Raw genomic sequence first — 23,543 nt, forward strand, 5'->3', positions numbered from 1 at the left:
GAATTTTACAATTATTTGAAAGGCCGAAGCTGTACTTTCAGAAAATGAATTCCATTAGAATTTATCGGAATCTATGTCTAGAGTCTGATGTGGTGAAAAGTACTCTACTGAGTAGGAATGGAGTTTCAACTTAATGCAGTTTCTCATGAGCTTTACATCATTGATGAATGTCCTCTGTTTTTTATGAAACACGACAAATAAATGGAACAGCGTTCGAGACTAATGGGACTTGCATCAGCTTAAGTCATTCAGAAACGTTATGTTTTTTATGACATGAGATGAAGACAATGCCATCAAGGTCAATGGTGTATTTTTGTAAACTGAAAAACAGAATTTATTTATTTATTTAGTTATTTATTTATTTATTTATTTATTTATTTTGTGTGTCACTGCTCTAGTTTTGTCATGAAAGGAAATTTCATGAAAATATTTTTTTAAAAATTGTCTACATCTGCATAAAATTAACGGTAAGTATTAAAAATTATTTAGAGCAGGACTTTTAAGGAATTTTGTGTGTTTAAATACTTTTTTTTTTCATTTTCTTTATTTTGTGAGTTTGTTTTTATGGTCTTTTGTGTGTTTAAATTGAAAGTATTTTTGCTGTCATTTAAATAGACCAAGTTATTCATCACTTCAAAATTCTCTATGTAAAAAAAAAAAAAATCAAAGATCCACCATCCTCAATATCTGCGTGTCAATCAAAGTTCTCGACTGTTTGTGGAGGTCAAAGGTTAAGACTATACTTTCAGGGATCATTTCTATAGTATCTGACTAGGAATTGTGATTTGAAAGTGTTACGTCTCCCTAATCACGATGAAGAGCTTTGATGTATTCTTCTGAGCGTGAATCGGATTTAAGCTACTGTGATTATTCACAGGCTTGAGTCATTGATGAACGTTCTCTGATTCTTTTGGATCGTGAGAGGAAGAGTACATGATCAGAGTGATTAGTGTATTGCTGTTAAAAAAAAGAGATTTAAAGCTTTATTGCTATTTAATGTGTTATTAGTTGTTCTCATTGTTTCAGAATTTTGATGCAGCTCTTTTTTGGGAAATGTTTTTCAGGAGTTTAAAAATTCATTTGAATCATTTCACAATTTAATGATGAAATATACTATTCTACCTTCGATGACATTTCTTAGTTGAATTTTACAATTATTTGAAAGGCCGAAGCTGTACTTTCAGAAAATGAATTCCATTAGAATTTATCGGAATCTATGTCTAGAGTCTGATGTGGTGAAAAGTACTCTACTGAGTAGGAATGGAGTTTCAACTTAATGCAGTTTCTCATGAGCTTTACATCATTGATGAATGTCCTCTGTTTTTTATGAAACACGACAAATAAATGGAACAGCGTTCGAGACTAATGGGACTTGCATCAGCTTAAGTCATTCAGAAACGTTATGTTTTTTATGACATGAGATGAAGACAATGCCATCAAGGTCAATGGTGTATTTTTGTAAACTGAAAAACAGAATTATTTATTTATTTATTTATTATTTATTTATTTATTTATTTATTTATTTTGTGTGTCACTGCTCTAGTTTTGTCATGAAAGGAAATTTCATGAAAATATTTTTTTAAAAATTGTCTACATCTGCATAAAATTAACGGTAAGTATTAAAAATTATTTAGAGCAGGACTTTTAAGGAATTTTGTGTGTTTAAATACTTTTTTTTTTTCATTTTCTTTATCTTGTGAGTTTGTTTTTATGGTCTTTTGTGTGTTTAAATTGAAAGTATTTTTGCTGTCATTTAAATAGACCAAGTTATTCATCACTTCAAAATTCTCTATGTAAAAAAAAAAAAAATCAAAGATCCACCATCCTCAATATCTGCGTGTCAATCAAAGTGCTCGACTGTTTGTGGAGGTCAAAGGTTAAGACTATACTTTCAGGGATCATTTCTATAGTATCTGACTAGGAATTGTGATTTGAAAGTGTTACGTCTCCCTAATCACGATGAAGAGCTTTGATGTATTCTTCTGAGCGTGAATCGGATTTAAGCTACTGTGATTATTCACAGGCTTGAGTCATTGATGAACGTTCTCTGATTCTTTTGGATCGTGAGAGGAAGAGTACATGATCAGAGTGATTAGTGTATTGCTGTTAAAAAAAAAGAGATTTAAAGCTTTATTGCTATTTAATGTGTTATTAGTTGTTCTCATTGTTTCAGAATTTTGATGCAGCTCTTTTTTGGGAAATGTTTTTCAGGAGTTAAAAATTCATTTGAATCAATTCACAATTTAATGATGAAATATACTTATTCTACCTTCGATGACATTTCTTAGTTGAATTTTACAATTATTTGAAAGGCCGAAGCTGTACTTTCAGAAAATGAATTCCATTAGAATTTATCGGAATCTATGTCTAGAGTCTGATGTGGTGAAAAGTACTCTACTGAGTAGGAATGGAGTTTCAACTTAATGCAGCTTCTCATGAGCTTTACATCATTGATGAATGTCCTCTGTTTTTTATGAAACACGACAAATAAATGGAACAGCGTTCGAGACTAATGGGACTTGCATCAGCTTAAGTCATTCAGAAACGTTATGTTTTTTATGACATGAGATGAAGACAATGCCATCAAGGTCAATGGTGTATTTTTGTAAACTGAAAAACAGAATTTATTTATTTATTTATTTATTTATTTTGTGTGTCACTGCTCTAGTTTTGTCATGAAAGGAAATTTCATGAAAATATTTTTTTTTAAAATTGTCTACATCTGCATAAAATTAACGGTAAGTATTAAAAATTATTTAGAGCAGGACTTTTAAGGAATTTTGTGTGTTTAAATACTTTTTTTTTCATTTTCTTTATCTTGTGAGTTTGTTTTTATGGTCTTTTGTGTGTTTAAATTGAAAGTATTTTTGCTGTCATTTAAATAGACCAAGTTATTCATCACTTCAAAATTCTCTATGTAAAAAAAAAAAAAATCAAAGATCCACCATCCTCAATATCTGCGTGTCAATCAAAGTGCTCGACTGTTTGTGGAGGTCAAAGGTTAAGACTATACTTTCAGGGATCATTTCTATAGTATCTGACTAGGAATTGTGATTTGAAAGTGTTACGTCTCCCTAATCACGATGAAGAGCTTTGATGTATTCTTCTGAGCGTGAATCGGATTTAAGCTACTGTGATTATTCACAGGCTTGAGTCATTGATGAACGTTCTCTGATTCTTTTGGATCGTGAGAGGAAGAGTACATGATCAGAGTGATTAGTGTATTGCTGTTAAAAAAAAGAGATTTAAAGCTTTATTGCTATTTAATGTGTTATTAGTTGTTCTCATTGTTTCAGAATTTTGATGCAGCTCTTTTTTGGGAAATGTTTTTCAGGAGTTAAAAATTCATTTGAATCAATTCACAATTTAATGATGAAATATACTTATTCTACCTTCGATGACATTTCTTAGTTGAATTTTACAATTATTTGAAAGGCCGAAGCTGTACTTTCAGAAAATGAATTCCATTAGAATTTATCGGAATCTATGTCTAGAGTCTGATGTGGTGAAAAGTACTCTACTGAGTAGGAATGGAGTTTCAACTTAATGCAGTTTCTCATGAGCTTTACATCATTGATGAATGTCCTCTGTTTTTTATGAAACACGACAAATAAATGGAACAGCGTTCGAGAGTAATGGGACTTGCATCAGCTTAAGTCATTCAGAAACGTTATGTTTTTTATGACATGAGATGAAGACAATGCCATCAAGGTCAATGGTGTATTTTTGTAAACTGAAAAACAGAATTTATTTATTTATTTATTTATTTATTTATTTATTTATTTTGTGTGTCACTGCTCTAGTTTTGTCATGAAAGGAAATTTCATGAAAATATTTTTTTAAAAATTGTCTACATCTGCATAAAATTAACGGTAAGTATTAAAAATTATTTAGAGCAGGACTTTTAAGGAATTTTGTGTGTTTAAATACTTTTTTTTTTCATTTTCTTTATCTTGTGAGTTTGTTTTTATGGTCTTTTGTGTGTTTAAATTGAAAGTATTTTTGCTGTCATTTAAATAGACCAAGTTATTCATCACTTCAAAATTCTCTATGTAAAAAAAAAAAAAAAATCAAAGATCCACCATCCTCAATATCTGCGTGTCAATCAAAGTGCTCGACTGTTTGTGGAGGTCAAAGGTTAAGACTATACTTTCAGGGATCATTTCTATAGTATCTGACTAGGAATTGTGATTTGAAAGTGTTACGTCTCCCTAATCACGATGAAGAGCTTTGATGTATTCTTCTGAGCGTGAATCGGATTTAAGCTACTGTGATTATTCACAGGCTTGAGTCATTGATGAACGTTCTCTGATTCTTTTGGATCGTGAGAGGAAGAGTACATGATCAGAGTGATTAGTGTATTGCTGTTAAAAAAAAGAGATTTAAAGCTTTATTGCTATTTAATGTGTTATTAGTTGTTCTCATTGTTTCAGAATTTTGATGCAGCTCTTTTTTGGGAAATGTTTTTCAGGAGTTTAAAAATTCATTTGAATCATTTCACAATTTAATGATAAAATATACTATTCTACCTTCGATGACATTTCTTAGTTGAATTTTACAATTATTTGAAAAGCTGAAGAAAATGAATTCCATTAGAATTTATCGGAATCTATGTCTAGAGTCTTATGTGGTGAAAAGTACTCTACTGAGTAGGAATGGAGTTTCAACTTAATGCAGTTTCTCATGAGTTTTTATCATTCAATGTTCTCTGTTTTTTAAGAAAAGACAAATAAATGGAACAGTGTTCGAGTGTATGACTTGCATAAATTAATGGTAAGTATTAAAAATTATTTAGAGTAGGAGTTTTTCGGAATTTTGTGCGTTTAAATACAATTTAGATCTGTGTGTTGGTCAAAATGCTCGACTGTCTGAGGAGGTTAAAGGTTAAGACTATCCTTTCAGAGATTTTTTCTAAAGTATCTGACTAGGAAATGTGATTTGAAAGTGTTACGTCTCAATAATCACGATGAAGAGCTTTGATGTCTTCTGCTGAGCGTGAATCTGGATTTTGCTTCTTAGGAAGCATGACAGGAAGTGTACATGATTTATGTGATTAATAACTTTTGGTGTAAGTAAAATCACTATGACCATGATTAGAAATGGGAAACAGTTTCAAAAGACATTTTATCAGTAAAAATTACAATGGCAATAATTCTTTTACAATTTCAACTTCTCAGATAGGCATGGTCTTGATGGTTGATTCCTGTATTTTTCTATATATAGCACACGTCTAAGTGCAAAACATTTTGAAATGATTTACAGAAAAGTTTCTATTAAATTTCATATCCATTATATACTTTATCATGTAATAGATGTAAAATTAAAGTACATACAGTACTTTAAATGAAGATCATGCTTAAACAGAAACATGACTATTCTTTAAACAAATATAATTAATCATGTATGTACTCTTTCTCTCTTGATTCAAAAGAATCAGAGATCGTTCATCAATGACTTACACCCGTTAAAATTCACAGTAGTTTTAATCCGTTTCACACTCAGAAGAATGCATCACAGCTCTTCTTATTCTTAATATTACAATTCTCTTTAACTTGAGTTTTTTGTGTTGAAAGATAAAGTATTTTTTGCTTTCATTTTAAAAGACTGCGTGTTATTCTCCTCTTTAAAGTGCTTTATGTAAAAAAGAAAAATCCACTATCTACTTTATTAATCATTTCATTTAAAGAATTTCAATTAGTTTTTAGGATACACTGTGAGGATAGGTGTGTATTTTCAGTTACATTATGTTTACAACCTAAAATCCACCATCTTCAAGATCTGTGTGTTAGTCAAAAGTGCTCGACTGTCTGAGGCGGTCAAAGGATAAGACTATACTTTCAAGGATTATTTCTATAGTATCTGAGTAATAAATGTGATCTGAAAGTGTTAACTTTCATCACATTGATGAATTTTGATGTAATCTTCTGAGCATGAAACTGGCTTAAAGCTTGTGAGATTTTCATGATTTTTAATCCTTAAAAAATGTACTTTGTTTCTTATTAAGTATGAGAAGACAAGTGATCTGAGGTTAGTAATCTTCAGTGAAAGAACTGGTTGGTTGGTTGGTGTCACTTGTATAGGTAAGATGCTTTTTATTAATTCATGATAATGTTTTTTCATCTGGAAGTTATTTATAATATCAATGTTACAATATTTAGCAGCTGTTTTAAGAGTTGTGAGTTGAAGGTTTTGTATCTTTCTAGCAGTAATAATCAGTTATAATGTTATATACAATTCTATGTATTGTATTTATTTTTCTTCTGAATATGAATCTAGATTACTAAGAATTTCAAGTATAATTAAGATACGCTGTGTGTATAGCAGTGTATTTTCAGGTGTTATGTTTACAACCTAAAATCCACCATCTTTAAGATTAGATTAGACTCAACTTTATTGTCATTACACATGACATACAGATCACCTGCACTGGTGTTTTTTATGGTAAGGGTATCAGTCCCAATACTTTTGCACACTTAAAAATTGGGTGGCATTTGAGAAAGGAGAGATATTACTTTAGTGATTATTTTTGCCAGTGGGTCACTATGGTGTAGTAAAGGCAATACACAACTGTAATATGGTTGTTTTATGGAAGTTTTGAGAAAATAGCACACCAGTATGCACAGGCAAGGGTCACAATTTATTTGTGGTGTTGCGCAAAAGGACCCAGTGCTTCTCTTTTAGCATGAGAGAGGACGGGCAGCGTTCATTCATTACATTGAGATTTTATAAGCATGATTCAAACACATCAAAGTGAAGGAAGGAAAACATCCTCAATCATTTGCTAGATGCACAATGCATTATCATCTCCTGATCAAGATAATCTTGCCTTACTGAGGTCTGCCTAGAGTTGTTTATGAGCCAACTCATCTCCAGCTCATTCTTACCCTCTAATATTTTAGACAAATGATCTCTAGTAATAACAACCTCTAGTCCTGCACACAGAAGGTCAGAACTTCACAAACAACTTCTTAGTAAAAATATCCATCACAGTTCCCTCCTTTTCTCGCTGGGACAATACACAAAATTTGTACTAATTATTAATCATTACCAAAAATTTAAGAGATTAGAGACTTAAAATGCTAGATAACAGTACACATCAAGAATACATGTACATTCATAAAGCTCACAATCTCACATCAGCATTTCATTCTCCCTCACAGGGTTTCAATTAATGCTTCATAAAATATATGCTCTTACCTGTCAGGAAGATGACTGGAGGAACATGTCTGACAAATACAGTGTGAGGACAGTTGAGATTTTCACACCATTGTTCTCAGACATACTCTGGTCCTGGAGAAGTCTCTGTCCTTCATGAATAGCTTTTTCCTTCCTCCATTTCATCAGAAGTAGACTCTCTCTTGTCAAATGACTGGATACTGCATGTCAGTGTGTACCAGGGAGTAGGTGAGATGACTAAATGTCTTACTGTAATTTTCCCTGCAGAACAGAGGTGAGGCAGAGGACATTACACAGCTGTGTTAGAAGTGACAACAGTTTTGAGAAATTACATAAAGGTTATGAAATTATTGCCAAAGGGATTGTAAAGAAGTGTGGAGGAAATACAGAGCAGGAAATCCATTAAAATGTGCAGGTGAGGGTTATGTGATCTAGATTCACTGATCAGTCAGGGGCATTATTTGTTGTTGTTGGGGTTTTAAACACCTGCTACTGTCCCTGCTACTCTCTGGCTGAAAAACAACCCAGTATCTCAAGATTATCTGCTCAGTGGTCATCCTTGGTGTCTCTGTTTATTATTTCAAGATTAAAAGGCTTTTTTTCACATACACATTTGTACTGTAGCAGGTCCAAAGGTGCAGTTAATGAAATGTATCAGCTCTGAAGACTGTGCAGAGTATAACAATAAACTGAGAGCAAGACAATGCATGCAAGAGCACACAAAATATACACATATCCACACTATATTCCAGGGGTATTCAATTAAAATTCGAAGAGGTCCAGTTACTAAAATTTCCTCCCAGCAAAGGTCCGAATCTTATATTGCCACTTAAAATAGTGTACCCTCATGTTAAAAAAAATCAGTAATGCACATACATTTCTATCTAATTTATTGTTAAATTTCAAGTGTTTTCCAAGTCTGAACTTGTATGGCACTTGAATGGAAAACAATACTGTAGTTGTCTTTACTACATGTCAAGTAACAGACAACAGACACTGAATTTCTTCTGAATAAAATAAATGAAAAGTGCAAACACAGCTTTGAGCAGCCTGAACTTAGGGCCTATATTTCAAGTAATGTAAAACGTTCAGAATCTTTTGAATAAAATAGAAGTGCTTTTAATCTTTAAGAAAAAAATTAAACAAAAGACTTTTGAGCTGCCCCCTTTTTTAAACATTAACTACATTAATAACACAGGAACCTTAGGCAAAAGAACATTTCAAGTAAAATAGAACAAGTCAGAATTTACTGAATGAAAGAAAAGTGCAGAGCTTTGAGCAGCTCCCTTTTTCCTCTCTCCTTTCCACCTCTCCTTACTCCTTTTCCATCTTCCGTTCCTAGTGAGAGAAATGGGCATGTAACTGTCCTGCCAGCAGTTTGAATCTTAATTGTCCTGCCAGCGTAATTAGGTGCATTACTGCTACCTTCTGCTCTGGAGTATGGAACAGAAACAATCTGTTTTTGGCTTGGCTTTTGATGACGCTCCTGTCATAATAACTAGATTAACTGCGCATGAACGAAAGATATATCTTTTTATTAATATCAAAGAGCTTATATAATCTTATAATATTAGATAAGTAGATGCTTATTATGATAATATTAGAATTTTAACGGGTCCGGGCAGACCCGTCACTCGGTCTGGATCCAGACCGCGGTCCGCCATTTGGTGATGCCCGCTATATACTTTACTGTAAATAGTTTTGATTTTGTTTTTGCCAAACATACAACTAAAATTAAAATGTTATTAAATTGTAACTCCACTCCCTCTGTCTTTGTGTTTGGTTTGAAGGAGATAAAGAAATTTACAACATTTGGGCTGCCCTTATCTAAATTCATTGTCTGTTCTTTTTTTTAATACAACATAGCAAATGAGGGTTAAAGGACTTGCTCAGGGGCCCAGCAGTGGCAGCTAACTGGAGCTCAGATTCAAACTCACAACCTTCTGAACATTAATTTAACACCTTAACCAGTAAACTACCCCATCCCCATGTCATGCTTCACACTTACATGGAGTGTATTATTATTATTATTATTATTATTGTTGTTGTTGTTGTTGTTGTTGTTGTTGTTGTTGTTGTTATAACAGCAATAATAATAATAATAATAATAATAATAATAATAATAATAATAATAATAATAATAATAATAATATCTAGCTCTCCTCTATCACACAGTGTGTATAATAAGTTATAATTATTATGGTTAGTCATAATTGACATTATTAGTGTCCATATTGTTGTTGATCTACTTTTTCTTTCCTGTATTTTTAAACGAAAAATGTTAACTGTTTGCTTTGTTCATTAATTCAGCTCAATATACTGTATATAATAAAACATATTTGACGTCAGAGTTGTTTTTGTTCGCACGTGCTTTGTTTTCTTTCAAACGCCAATGACGTCATATAGAGCGAAATGATCTAGAAACAGAAGCAACACGAAATAGTGAAAAAGATTCAACGCGGAGATTTAAATCAGCTGAGTAAAGTATTTGCTGTAGGCACTGATCTTTGGAGAGATAGAAATGACGAATTTCCGTGAAAATAGGAGGTCTGTAAAGAACCGTCGACTGCGCCGCCTGCTGTTAGCCGCTAGAACTGCAGCCACAGCCGGTATTTACTGTTGTGTTAAACCGGACGATGGAGAAAACACGACAACGGGCATCGATCACACGACCGTCCACGAAGGCACAACTATTTCTCAGTCCTGGTGTAAGCATGCAGCGCTAACTTTACTTGTGTCCCTTATTTAAAAAAAAAAAAAACATGAATTCAGTAGATTTGTTCTGCTTGAAAGATAAACTGATGAGTGACGTCACTCTCTCTTTCTGTCCATGAGTTTTTAGGTTCATGAATGTGGAATAAAATCTGTTAGTGTGTCATTAAGACTTAGCCCACAGTAGTACATATTGAACATCACTAAAGTGTTTTTATTCCGGAGGTAAATATCTATTGTGTGTGAAATTCAACACTTAAGTCATAGACGATGATGTGGGAATTTGTATTTGTTTATATTTGTATTTTTTTTTAAACCCAGTGTGTGAACATGACACGGAACCGGCTCTGGTCCGACCCAAAGAGGTTGTTCGGGACCAGATGACGGTAAGTTTGTGCTTGAAACTTGAAACTTTTATAAATACTTTCTTAATATGAGGCTAGAATTTGTCACAGCTTCCATTTGAAACGTTTATTTTTGTGATTCAGGATCTGTTGGTATCCAAGATTCAGCTGGAGGACAGAGTGAAGGAGCTGGAGGAAATGCTCTGTGAGACACGCAGAGACTGTGACCTGAAACATAAGGTATGTAAAATAAGCCTCTGATTCAGAATAATTTGAGTACCGTACATAGGGAAATATTCAGAATAGGAAACATCTGCACTCTGGTGTTTGAAGCTCACCTGTACTTGGAGCCAGATGGGTGAGAGAAAACACGTAATTTTCCCTTTTTGTGTCATTTACACTCAAGTTTACCTCTCATGCCTCATGTGTATGTTTAAGGAGGCTTACAGAATCCTCCAGTCTGAAAATAATGAGATGAAGAAAACCATCATTCAGCTGAAGGAAGAGAACGAGGAGATGAAGAAGACTTTAAGTCACAAGGAGGAGTTCCTGAAGGTAAACGTTTCTTTTCATGAATTTGCTGTTGTGAACTTTGTAAGCAGCAGAACTGAGCAGAGTGAGCAGCATGCAGAAGTATTTTGGGTTTTATAGGAATGTTATCCAGTGACGTACAGGGTGTTAATAAAATACTGAAAAGGATGTCTTTGTAGCGGTAGCCTTTTTGAAGCTTTCTGTTTGAGCATTAAGGACTTGAATTTATGCCTCTTTTTCCCTATGTGTGTGTTTTAGAAGCGAGCGCGACAGGTTCAAGTCATCCTCCAAGCAGAAAACTTTGAGATACAGGAGACCATTGCTCAGCTGGAGGAGGAGAAGTCTGTCATGATAATCCAGATAGAGAATCAGAGAAACATAGTGATGGACATGGGAAACCTGGTCTTTGACTTGAACCTGGAGATTGCTGATCTAATGAATGTGAGTGTGGGGGAAAAAACATGCACTGCCACATTTAGAAAAAAGTTTTTTGCTCTGCATTATAATGAGTTCAAATTAAAGATGTATTTTTAAGCTGCAAGATATTTACTGTGGTCCATTGCAGATGACCTCTTTTGAACCATGTGTATGATTTTAGGAGCATGAGCGAGAGAGGGAGGCTCACAACGTTCTCCAGAATGAGTATGATGAGATGAAGAAGATCCTGAAACAAAAGGAGGACCTACTGAATGTAACCACCCCCCCCCCATACATTTAAACTATTCTCATGAGTAATGAGTCAGTATTTAAAAGTGTTTGATTCTGTGTAGAAGTAAATAAAGTCACTGAAGCTGTCGAATTCAAATTTACACCACTTGTGCTCTGTGTGTGTTTTAGGAGTGTGAGCGAGAGCAGGCGGGTCACAGCATTCTCCAGGCTGAGAACAGCCAGATGAAGAAGACTCTGATTGACAAGGAGGAGTCACTGAATGTAAACATTTCTTATCTGGAATCTTTTCTATATATAATGTGTGCACTTGTTTCCTCACATTTTTCCTCACTTTTCCCCCAATACATGTAAACTATTCTCATGAGTAATGAGTCAGTATTTAAAAGTGTCTGATTCTGTGTAGAAGTAAATAACATCACTGAGCTTTAATTGTTCTTCTCTCAGGTCACTCTGGCTCAAGCTGTGAAATTTATGGATATGACCAGTAAGCTGGAGGTGGAGAAGACTCACCTGACAAAACAGGTGAAGAAGCTGAAAGGATCATTGGAGAACATGGAGAAACAGCTCAGTAATAAACAGCTGCAGTGTGTTGATCTTGCAAATGTAAGTGAGAAAAGCCTTTTTCAGCCCCTTTAGTAATAAGATATAGACTTTAATTTTGATTAAATATTACGCACTCTTAATTTACGCCTCTTGTGCTCTGTGTGTGTTTTAGGAGTGTGAGCGAGAGCAGGCGGGTCACAGCCTCCTCCAGGCTGAGAACAGCCAGATGAAGAAGATTTTGATTAACAAGGAGGAGTTACTGAATGTAAACATTTCTTATCTGGAATCTGCTATTTATATTTATATATATATATATATATATATATATATATATATATATATATATATATATATATTTATATATAGTGTATGTATGTGTGTACTTGTTTCCTCACATTTTTCCTCACTTTTCCCCCAATACATTTAAACTATTTTTGAGTAATGAGTCAGGATTTAAAAGTGTCTGATTCTAAGTAAATAAAGTCACTGAGCTTTAATTGTTCTCTCAGGCCACTCTGGCTAAAGCTGTGGAGGATGTGGAGAAGACTCACTTGACAAAACAGGTGGAGAAGCTGAATGGATCATTGGAGGACACGGAGAAACAGCTGCAGTTTGTTGATTTTGTGAGTGTAAGAAAGAAAAGCCTTGCACTAATCAGCCCCTTTAATAATAAGATGGGGACTTTCATTCTGATTAAATGTTAAGCAATCTAATTTACACCTCTTGTGCTCTGTGTGTTTTAGGAGTGTGAGCGAGAGCAGGCGGGTCACAGCGTCTTCCAGGCTGAGAACAACCAGGTGAAGAAGACTCTGAATGACAAGGAGGAGTTACTGAATGTAAACATTCCTTACCTGGAATCTTTTCTATATATAATGTGTGCACTTGTTCCCTCACATTTTTCCTCACTTTTCTCCCAATACCTTTAAACTATTCTCATGAGTAATGAGTCAGTAAAAGTGTCTGATTCTGTGTAGAAGTAAATAACATCACTGAGCTTTAATTGTTCTTCTCTCAGGTCACTCTGGCTCAAGCTGCGAAATATATGGATATGACCAGTAAGCTGGAGGTGGAGAAGACTCACCTGACAAAACAGGTGAAGAAGCTGAAAGGATCATTGGAGGACATGGAGAAACAGCTCAGTAATAAACAGCTGCAGTGTGTTGATCTTGCAAATGTAAGTGAGAAAAGCCTTGCACTAATCAGCCCCTTTAGTAATAAGATGAGGACTTTAATTCTGAATAAATGTTAAACACTCAAATTTATGCCTCTGTGCTCTGTGTGTGTTTAAGGAGTATGGGCTAGAGCGGGAGACTCACTGATTAAAAAGAAGAAAGGATGAAAAAATAAATAATGTGTTTATGTAATAAAGAAATTTGTTCGTAATAAAAAATGAGTGGATGTGTTTTTCTGGAACAGTTCATGCTATACATAGACAATTGTTTTGAAAAATACTTTACTACTTTAATACATAAATATACTAATATATTACTTGATAAACTTCTGTTGTATTATTTCACAAATATAATAGCTGAAAACCCCACAAACACTATTTTATTTCTGATCACATACATTAATATTCCTCTCATGTTTTATAAGAAACAGAGAACATTCATCAATAATTTAAGCTCATGACAAACTCATTATCTTAGAACTCATGTTCAGAGGAGAATATCATAACATAAGACCATGATTAGAAATGGGTAACAGGTTTTTTTTTAACAATTGTAACAATTTACAATGGAAATAATTTTTGACAGTACAATTTCAACTTCTCAGATAATCAGGGACTTGATGTTTGATTCCTGTATTTTTCTATTTATAGCACACGTCTAAGTGAAAAGTGAAATGATTTACAGAAAAGTTTCTATTAAATTTCATATCCATTATATACTTTATCATGTAATAGATGTGAAATTTAAGTACAGACACATTTAAGAACATCATACTTTAAAGAATAGTCATGTTTCTGTTTAGTGCGATCTTCATTTAAACAAATATAATTAATGTAATTTTTTACTGAAATACACTAATCACACTAATCATGCAATCTTCCCCTCTTGATTCAATGAATCAGAGAAAGTTCATCAATGACTTACAGAGTAGTTTAAATACAATTCACACTCCAAAGAATATATCACAGCTGTTATTTTTATTATTATTACAGCACTCTTTAATTATTTTTTTGTATTGAAATATAAAGTATGTTTGCTTTCATTTAAAAAGACCATGCTATTGCTCTCTTCAAAGTTCTCTATGTAAAAAAAACAACAAAGATCCACCATCCTCAAGATCTGTGTGTAAGTCAAAGTGATCGACTGTCTGAGGAGGTCAAAGGTTAAGATTATACTTTCAGGGATCATTTCTATAGTATCTGACTAGGAATTGTGATTTGAAAGTGTTACGTCTCCCTAATCACGATGAAGAGCTTTGATGTATTCTTCTGAGCATGAATCGGATTTAAGCTACTGTGATTATTCACAGGCTTGAGTCATTGATGAACTTTCTCTGATTCTTTTGGATCTTGAGAGGAAGTGTACATGATCAGAGTGATTAGTGCATTTATGTTTAAAACAGATTAATAATTGTTACGCATACACAACTGTGTGGACTGCACTGACCTACACCAAATACACACTCTTCCAATATACGCCCATGTCTACAGCACCACCATATGCTGCCTTTCACATTTCAGTCCACTGCTGTTTTGCAGAATACATTATAATACCCCATGTAACTGCTGCTATAATATTGTGTTCATTCCAGTATTTCTGCATCTGCAATATAATGTCTTGTATTGTTTGTTTGTACTGTCCTTTTGTCTCACACTGTTTGTACCAGGTGGCACAGATACACTTTATGTATCTATGATTACTTACTAAATCTTTAGTGCTGTGTTATGTATGTAGCTCTGCCTTTGTCTCATTTCACTGTGCACTGTAACAGCTATATATAGTTAAAATTACAATAAAAGCTTCTTGACTTTTTCAAATATCTTAGAATGAATGCCATGATCATTTACATGGTGGCTGTTCTATTACTAAAGTAAATTAATTAACTTTTTTTATCTAAATTTATAACACATTAAATAATTCCTAGTTGTACTTTTTTAACTTTATTGAAATGCAAAATTCCATGCTATTTTTCAGGAATGCTTATTTGGGTCGACTTTTCTGAACAGAAACATCATATGGTTAATCAACTCGTGTGAAGTTCTTATGTAGTCATTGAACAGGTTTAATTTAACTTGCTTTCTCTCAATTTTGTCATATGAATTTTATATATATAATAAAAAAGTTAGCTTTTTTTAAATTTAGCTTTTTCTTTCCAAAAACACACACCTACTTTTTGTGCATTTTCTATATGCAGTCGCGTGTTCTCCCCGTGCCTCGGGGGTTTCCTCCGGGTACTCTGGTTTCCTCCCCCGGTCCAAAGACATGCATGGTAGGTTGATTGGCATCTCTGGAAAATTTTTTGTAGTGTGTGATTGCGTGCGTGCGTGCGTGTGTGTGTGTTTGTGTATACGTGCCCTGCGATGGGTTGGCACTCCGTCCAGGGTGTATCCTGCCTTGATGCCCGATGACGCCTGAGATAGGCACAGGCTCCCTGTGACCCGAGATAGTTCGGATAAGTGGTAGAAAATGAGTGAGTGAGAGAGTAAGGCAGTCTAGGTAGCGCCCTATTAAACGTGATTTTCATCTGAATGACAGGTGCGACAGCCTATTGGCTGCCGCTCCGTGCGTATTTAAGGCGTAGTTTGTCACCTGGATACGCATCGTACAATCATTGTTGTGTGTGGGTGTGCGCGCAGCTCACGGGAGGTATGTATAGCTGTTTGGCTAACGCTGCTGCTAGTGTCCGTGCACTATTTAAGTGTGTATAAATTTGGTTATGGTTAGGTTATAGTCCCGATTGGTACGACGTTGCTGTTGGGTACAGGCTGTCCTTAATTCCAGCTTGTGTGTGCTCTAGATCGCCTGCATATTTGCAGTTCGTCGATTACGGGTAAGCCTGTGAGTAACTGAACCCGTGTGTTTAGCGCTCTACTTCCGGGTATGTATATCTAGTCCTTTTGAGCATTATTGGGGTGGTGTCTTTGACTGATTTTATTAACTTTTGTCCATTTTAGTGCATCTGCTCGTGAGCACTTCGTTATTGTGGACTGCAGGGCGAATGCTCCTTATAGACAGCGTTAAGACTGCACTGTTTTTTCTGCTGCTATTTTTACGACTGTGACCGTCTGTATTTGATTATTACTTTCTGGTTTTGTTTGTTTCTGTTTTTCACGCTCATGCTGGTGGGTTAGGTGAAGGATGGCTAATCTGAGCCGTCATGTAAAGCGAGCTGTAACGTTAACGGTGCTTGCTTAGCTCCGACCGGTTGTTTATATTACCACCAGCAGCGTGGTTTTGTTCTTCTCTTTTAACCTCTTGCTGCTCCATGGCATGTCTAGGTTTATGAGCTTTTGACACGAACCTAGTATTGAGTATTTACATCTCTCTGTCTGACCCTTGTGGCCATTGCCCTTTGTTTTTCCCCTTTATTGTGTGAACTTACTTTAATGCAAGTTGTTGGATTGAATGTGAGTTGAACTAATTGTGTTTTTTTTTTTTTACTCTTTCTTTTTCCTTTATTTCAGGAGCTGAAGGCCTCAGTGAGAGAAGCTCTGTCTTGGCTCTGTGGTGGTGGTGTTTCTCTCACAGCGTATTTTTGCCATTGATATCTGTGTCTACCTCACTTAGAGTGGGTGTGGTGTGAGCGTGAGTATTTGTGAGTGGTGTGTCTTAGGATACTCACTGTTCAGCTAGCTGCCCTACTGGTAAGCCTCTTGTTTCTTGTTTGTCTTTACTTCTTTTCTTTGTTTGGTCAACAGTCTTCTACATTTTAACTAATTATTGTGAAATAAAAGTATTTTTGTATTTATATCCACGTCTCTTGTGTTCAGTGGTAACGAACCTGTGTGCTATATTTTGGGTATAAATTTCCCCGTTTACAGAAATGGGGTGGTGTAGTCTGCTCTAATTTTTAGTTGTATATTAGTGTCAATTCTTGCCCGCCACATATAGCATGACTAACATTTTATTTAATAATCTTCATGAAAAATATTTACACCTCAAAACATTTAACAGAGATTTTAGATTAAGTCATTATTAATATCCATAAGTAAGGATTAAAGCTTTAAAAATGACAGAATTTAACCAAATATACTTCCTTTTTCACTTCTATCCGATAATCACTCTGATCATGTGTTTTTCCTCTTTTATCTCATGAGAAATAAAGAACGTTCATCAATAGTTTAAGTTGATGTTTAGATCATTAACTTAAACCCGATTCACGCTCAGAAAAACACATCAAACCTCGTCATCGTGATTAGGGAGACGTCACACTTTCAAATCACAATTCCTAGTCATTCACTATAGAAATGATCCCTGAAAGTATAGTCTTAGTGTTACAGGGGGTGAAACAGTGGAGCACTTCAAATAACACACACATCCTGAAGACAGTAGATTTTACAGTCAACACAAAACACATAATACACACAAAAAAAATACATCTATCAAACGCAATCTATATTAAAGAAAACAACAACACAATAATGACAAGAATTTATTCGGGACAAAATCAGAAAATTGTCTTATTTTAATGAATGAATAAAGCTTCTCATCATGCTTTGCGCCAACGAGGCTGACTTAGTTCCGCCCTTAAAGGATCCTGCAGTTCCTCGAGCTAACGCTAGGTGGATGTACACAAGCAGTTTAAGGACCATACAGCAAGTTCACATAGAAAAGGCACAAAAAATCTCCATGTGATCAGTCGCTGAGCACGTTTAGGAAAACCACTACACCTACTCATTCGTGCAGTGTAGATAATCATGCATACAAGGACAGCAGCTCCAGGAAAGCCAGAGATGATGACAGTGGCAAAAAAAAAAAGAAGAGAAAAATCCCTCAATGAAGTGAAACAGGAAGCTTGAGAAGAAGCAGACCCTAAAACCCTTCTATAAATGTACTATGGGTGTCTGATAAAGATATGTGTTCAAGATATCAGACCTTATTTGTTAGACAAATATTGCAAACTTTTTTATTTGATATTTGGTTCACTAAAGTGAAATTGCATTTTACAGTTGGGATATGGCACATGTAGGTGAGTATAATAACTGTCAAATTACTAGGTAAGGACTTGACCATAGTACAAAAAAATTCTATCAGATATGCAGCAGAAGTATTAAACAAGCTAGAATCAACCTCAAATGTTTAACTAACCCTTACACATAGGTCCCTTCATCAAGATGTGATATCATTAGAAACAAATGACGACTAGGAAGACAAAGCATTCTCACATAAGTAAACTTTTGATGAAGCCAACTTTCTTTCAAGGATTCCATGCAGTTACATTGTCACTCGAGTGCTGCTAAATATCACAGTGCCAATGAATCAAACTATAGAGTTTATTGAAACAAACACAGATACAGGCATAACATTCATTCGAGTTCAGCAAATAAAAGTGAAAAAAATAAATAACAATTACCATGTCGCAAAATAATGTTTTGTTCAATATCAGATGGTAAAACATATAAAACACAAACTTCCCAGAGAACATTTATGATAAAACTATAAAAATAACATTACTAATAACAGATTTCTCCACAAGCTTTATTTACTATGAATGGAGTTCTCTCACGCGCTATAGAACTTTCTTTACCAAAACTGACAGACACAAGAACAGTCTCTTTCCCCAGGCCCCTTATCACCAACTCACCGTGATTACATTCCCTGCTTTATATCTATAAATACTGCACTAACAGACATCACATTATACACGCTGTACGAAGAACATACATCATTTTGGTACTTACGCTACGTAACTACACAAACAATCAAATACTATGTATTTATATCTAATATTCATACTAAATAGGTTACATTATATTTACATTTCTTTATATAGTATTAGTGCTTTCCATGTCTGACTTTAACCGTATTACACTAACCACTCTGATCATGTACTTTCCCTTTCTTAGTCCGGATAGACCAGAAAACGTTCATCAATAATTTAACCCAGTGACATAAATCATTAGATTAAATCCGATTCACGCTCAGGAAAGCACATCTAACCTCTTCATCGTGATTAGGGAGACGTTACACTTACAAATCACATTTCCTAGTCAGTTACTATAGAAATGATCCCTGAAAGTATAGTCTTACCCTGACACTGCCTCAGACAGGAGACACTTCATCTAACACACGTGTCCTGAAGACGGTAGACTTTATATTCTACACAACACACACGAAACATAACCAGATCAACATAACCAGATAAACACACACAACTCAACATAAAAACAACCGCAATTTACTTCGAATTAAGGCAGAAAATTGTTTTATTTAACTGATAAATAATACCCAACATGCTTTGCGGCATCGTTTATTTGATTTGAACATCATCTTTCATTGGTGCATCCACATCCAGACAGAGTTTTAACGTGCTACATTGGAGGCATTAGGTAACCATTGTTTGTTTTTAAAACATACTTAAACGAATACAAGAAAAGAGCTTCTGATTAAAAAGATTTAAGCCCTTTGCAGGGCATAAATAAGGGGGCGGAATTGATACGGGTGTACGTCTATCAAATAAGACCGCCGGAAACTGCTCTATTTTATGTTCCGGTCTGTCGAAGAGGTTTTAATAATAGTTTAAACGAAATGCATTTAAATTCATTAATTTAAAAAAAAAAGTCAATAACTCCTGTGCTAAACGCTGTTACTAGCAAAACGCGGTTGTAGCTGCCTCTCTCTTCATTAGTGTGTAGTAACTGTGTTTAGCTCAGGAGTCTTATTTGATAGACGTACGGCCGCAAAGCGTATTGGGTATTATTTATCAGTTAAATAAAACAATTTTCTGCCTTAATTCGAAGTAAATTGAAGTAGTTATTGACTCGGGAAACTTGAATCTGTGAATTTGTAAATTAATGAATTTAAATGCATTTCGTTTAAACTATTATTAAAACCTCTTCGACAGACCGGAACATAAAATAGAGCAGTTTCCGGCGGTCTTATTTGATAGACGTACACCCGTATCAATTCCGCCCCCTTATTTATGCCCTGCAAAGGGCTTAAATCTTTTTAATCAGAAGCTCTTTTCTTGTATTCGTTTAAGTATGTTTTAAAAACAAACAATGGTTACCTAATGCCTCCAATGTAGCACGTTAAAACTCTGTCTGGATGTGGATGCACCAATGAAAGATGATGTTCAAATCAAATAAACGATGCCGCAAAGCATGTTGGGTATTATTTATCAGTTAAATAAAACAATTTTCTGCCTTAATTCGAAGTAAATTGCGGTTGTTTTTATGTTGAGTTGTGTGTGTTTATCTGGTTATGTTGATCTGGTTATGTTTCGTGTGTGTTGTGTAGAATATAAAGTCTACCGTCTTCAGGACACGTGTGTTAGATGAAGTGTCTCCTGTCTGAGGCAGTGTCAGGGTAAGACTATACTTTCAGGGATCATTTCTATAGTAACTGACTAGGAAATGTGATTTGTAAGTGTAACGTCTCCCTAATCACGATGAAGAGGTTCGATGTGCTTTCCTGAGCGTGAATCGGATTTAATCTAATGATTTATGTCACTGGGTTAAATTATTGATGAACGTTTTCTGGTCTATCCGGACTAAGAAAGGGAAAGTACATGATCAGAGTGGTTAGTGTAATACGGTTAAAGTCAGACATGGAAAGCACTAATACTATATAAAGAAATGTAAATATAATGTAACCTATTTAGTATGAATATTAGATATAAATACATAGTATTTGATTGTTTGTATATTTACATAGGGTAAGTACCAAAATGATGTATGTTCTTCGTACAGCGTGTATAATGTGATGTCTGATAGTGCAGTATTTATAGATATAAAGCAGGGAATGTAATCACGGTGAGTTGGTGATAAGGGGCCTGGGGAAAGAGACTGTTCTTGTGTCTGTCAGTTTTGGTAAAGAAAGTTCTATAGCGCGTGAGAGAACTCCATTCATAGTAAATAAAGCTTTTGGAGAAATCTGTTATTAGTAATGTTATTTTTATAGTTTTATCATGAATGTTCTCAGGGAAGTTTGTGTTTTATATGCTTTACCATCTGATATTGAACAAAACATTATTTTGCGACATGGTAATTGTTATTTATTTTTTTCACTTTTATTTGCTGAACTCGAATGAATGTTATGCCTGTATTTGTGTTTGTTTCAATAAACTCTATAGTTTGATTCATTGGCACTGTGATATTTAGCAGCACTCGAGTGACAATGTAACTGCATGGAATCCTTGAAAGAAAGTTGGCTTCATCAAAAGTTTACTTATGTGAGAATGCTTTGTCTTCCTAGTCGTCATTTGTTTCTAATGATATCACATCTTGATGAAGGGACCTATGTGTAAGGGTTAGTTAAACATTTGAGGTTGATTCTAGCTTGTTTAATACTTCTGCTGCATATCTGATAGAATTTTTTTGTACTATGGTCAAGTCCTTACCTAGTAATTTGACAGTTATTATACTCACCTACATGTGCCATATCCCAACTGTAAAATGCAATTTCACTTTAGTGAGCCAAATATCAAATAAAAAAGTTTGCAATATTTGTCTAACAAATAAGGTCTGATATCTTGAACACATATCTTATCTTTATCAGACACCCATAGTACATTTATAGAAGGGTTTTAGGGTCTGCTTCTTCTCAAGCTTCCTGTTTCACTTCATTGAGGGATTTTTCTCTTCTTTTTTTTTTGCCACTGTCATCATCTCTGGCTTTCCTGGAGCTGCTGTCCTTGTATGCATGATTATCTACACTGCACGAATGAGTAGGTGTAGTGGTTTTCCTAAACGTGCTCAGCGACTGATCACATGGAGATTTTTTGTGCCTTTTCTATGTGAACTTGCTGTATGGTCCTTAAACTGCTTGTGTACTCCCACCTAGCGTTAGCTCGAGGAACTGCAGGATCCTTTAAGGGCGGAACTAAGTCAGCCTCGTTGGCGCAAAGCATGATGAGAAGCTTTATTCATTCATTAAAATAAGACAATTTTCTGATTTTGTCCCGAATAAATTCTTGTCATTATTGTGTTGTTGTTTTTTTTTTATATAGATTGCGTTTGATAGATGTATATTTTTGTGTGTATTATGTGTTTTGTGTTGACTGTAAAATCTACTGTCTTCAGGATGTGTGTGTTATTTGAAGTGCTCCACTGTTTCACCCCCTGTAACACTAAGACTATACTTTCAGGGATCATTTCTATAGTGAATGACTAGGAATTGTGATTTGAAAGTGTGACGTCTCCCTAATCACGATGACGAGGTTTGATGTGTTTTTCTGAGCGTGAATCGGGTTTAAGTTAATGATCTAAACATCAACTTAAACTATTGATGAACGTTCTTTATTTCTCATGAGATAAAAGAGGAAAAGCACATGATCAGAGTGATTATCGGATAGAAGTGAAAAAGGAAGTATATTTGGTTAAATTCTATTACTCTTAAAGCTTAAATCCTCATTAAGGAATATTTATGATAGCTTATCTAAAATCTTTGTTAAATGTTGTCTTGAAATAGAAATATTTTTCATGAAGGTTATTAAATAAATATTAGTCATGCTATAGAAAAAGTTAAATGTTGTAAATGTAATGTGCATAAATACAGGAATGAACACATTAATATTACAGCAGCAGTTACATGAGGTATTATAATGATTGTGTAAAATAGTAATCAACTGAAATGTGAAAGACAACATGTGCAAAGAGCAAAAACAGCATGTAAACAGTTTGATATGGTGGTGCTGTGTACATGGGTGTATATAGGAAGAGTGTGTATTTAGTGTAGATCAGTGGAGTCCACACAGTTGTGTGTGTGTGTGTGTGTGTGTGTGTGTGTGTGTGTGTGTGTGTGTGTGTGTTGTGCTGGGTACAGTTCAGTTCAGTTCAGTTGTTGAGGAGTCTGATGGCTTGTGGAAAGAAACTGTTACACAGTCTGGTCGTGAGGGCCCAAATGATTTTGTACCTTTTTCCCAATGGCAGGAGGGTGTGTGGGGTCATACACAATGCTGTCGGCTTTGCGAATGCAAAATGTAAATGTCCATGATAGAGGGAAGAGAGACTGTCTTCACTATCCGCTGCAGGGTCTTATGATCGGAGACAGTTCCCAAACCAGACAGTGATGCAGCTGCTCAGGAGTATTTTACAGCAGAAGACTGGTGCAATGTTATTTTCTCTGATCAAGCTCCTTTCCCACTGTTTGGGACATCTACAAATTTAATTGTTCAGAGAAGAAAAGGTGAACGCTTCAACGAGTCCTGTCTCATGCCAACAGAGAAGCATCCTGAGACCATCCATGTGAAGGGTTGCTTTTTAACCAAGGTAGTGTAACACTCACATTTTGCCCTAAAAACACTGCCATGAATAAAGAATGGTATCAAAACATCCTGCAAGAGCAACTTCTACTAACGATCCAGGAGAAATTTTGTGATGATCCGTGCAAGCAGAAGCACAACTCCGAGCTCTAATAAGGCAAGAATGGACTGCCATTAGTCAGGATTTGGCCT

General features: G+C 34.9%; 1 protein-coding gene, 9 non-coding genes and 3 pseudogenes across 15 annotated transcripts; 10 read left to right on the forward strand and 3 right to left on the reverse strand.

Annotated features, from left to right (window-relative positions):
* Nucleotides 1–733: 733 nt before the first annotated feature.
* Nucleotides 734–947, forward strand: LOC125139040. The gene has a single exon (XR_007138151.1). It is a non-coding gene; the product is annotated as a small nucleolar RNA U3 (small nucleolar RNA).
* Nucleotides 948–1,879: 932 nt separating this feature from the next.
* Nucleotides 1,880–2,093, forward strand: LOC125139041. Its single transcript, XR_007138152.1, has one exon. It is a non-coding gene; the product is annotated as a small nucleolar RNA U3 (small nucleolar RNA).
* Nucleotides 2,094–3,003: 910 nt separating this feature from the next.
* LOC125139043 lies at nt 3,004–3,217 on the forward strand. The gene has a single exon (XR_007138154.1). It is a non-coding gene; the product is annotated as a small nucleolar RNA U3 (small nucleolar RNA).
* A 923-nt stretch (nt 3,218–4,140) lies between these two features.
* Nucleotides 4,141–4,354, forward strand: LOC125139045. The gene has a single exon (XR_007138155.1). It is a non-coding gene; the product is annotated as a small nucleolar RNA U3 (small nucleolar RNA).
* A 532-nt stretch (nt 4,355–4,886) lies between these two features.
* On the forward strand, nt 4,887–5,054 carry LOC113663045 (annotated as a pseudogene).
* Nucleotides 5,055–5,397: 343 nt separating this feature from the next.
* On the reverse strand, nt 5,398–5,525 carry LOC113663047 (annotated as a pseudogene).
* A 300-nt stretch (nt 5,526–5,825) lies between these two features.
* On the forward strand, nt 5,826–6,027 carry LOC113663046 (annotated as a pseudogene).
* Nucleotides 6,028–9,479: 3,452 nt separating this feature from the next.
* LOC113663016 (GRIP and coiled-coil domain-containing protein 2-like) lies at nt 9,480–13,383 on the forward strand. Of its 6 annotated transcripts, none has more exons than XM_047819361.1 (13): nt 9,480–9,884; nt 10,210–10,274; nt 10,377–10,472; nt 10,671–10,787; nt 11,022–11,204; nt 11,362–11,454; nt 11,601–11,693; nt 11,877–12,035; nt 12,148–12,240; nt 12,485–12,604; nt 12,719–12,772; nt 12,991–13,149; nt 13,265–13,383. In XM_047819361.1, exons 1-13 carry the CDS (start codon nt 9,698–9,700, stop codon nt 13,292–13,294), a joined length of 1,449 nt encoding a protein of 482 aa, XP_047675317.1. In that variant the 5' UTR covers nt 9,480–9,697; the 3' UTR covers nt 13,295–13,383. The 6 variants fall into 6 exon arrangements, with proteins under 6 accessions (XP_047675317.1, XP_047675319.1, XP_027034032.2 ...); XM_047819363.1 differs by having other exon boundaries at nt 9,483–9,884; nt 12,485–12,598; XM_027178231.2 differs by having other exon boundaries at nt 9,485–9,884; nt 12,719–12,811.
* A 929-nt stretch (nt 13,384–14,312) lies between these two features.
* Nucleotides 14,313–14,526, forward strand: LOC113663043. Its single transcript, XR_003445406.1, has one exon. It is a non-coding gene; the product is annotated as a small nucleolar RNA U3 (small nucleolar RNA).
* Nucleotides 14,527–17,204: 2,678 nt separating this feature from the next.
* On the reverse strand, nt 17,205–17,417 carry LOC113663039. Its single transcript, XR_003445402.1, has one exon. It is a non-coding gene; the product is annotated as a small nucleolar RNA U3 (small nucleolar RNA).
* Nucleotides 17,418–18,961: 1,544 nt separating this feature from the next.
* Nucleotides 18,962–19,175, reverse strand: LOC113663041. The gene has a single exon (XR_003445404.2). It is a non-coding gene; the product is annotated as a small nucleolar RNA U3 (small nucleolar RNA).
* A 1,282-nt stretch (nt 19,176–20,457) lies between these two features.
* On the forward strand, nt 20,458–20,671 carry LOC113663042. Its single transcript, XR_003445405.1, has one exon. It is a non-coding gene; the product is annotated as a small nucleolar RNA U3 (small nucleolar RNA).
* Nucleotides 20,672–22,219: 1,548 nt separating this feature from the next.
* Nucleotides 22,220–22,432, forward strand: LOC113663040. Its single transcript, XR_003445403.2, has one exon. It is a non-coding gene; the product is annotated as a small nucleolar RNA U3 (small nucleolar RNA).
* The last annotated feature ends 1,111 nt before the right edge of the window (nt 22,433–23,543 follow it).

Source organism: Tachysurus fulvidraco, chromosome 1 (assembly GCF_022655615.1).
Source record: "Tachysurus fulvidraco isolate hzauxx_2018 chromosome 1, HZAU_PFXX_2.0, whole genome shotgun sequence".
Taxonomy (NCBI): Eukaryota; Metazoa; Chordata; class Actinopteri; order Siluriformes; family Bagridae; genus Tachysurus; species Tachysurus fulvidraco.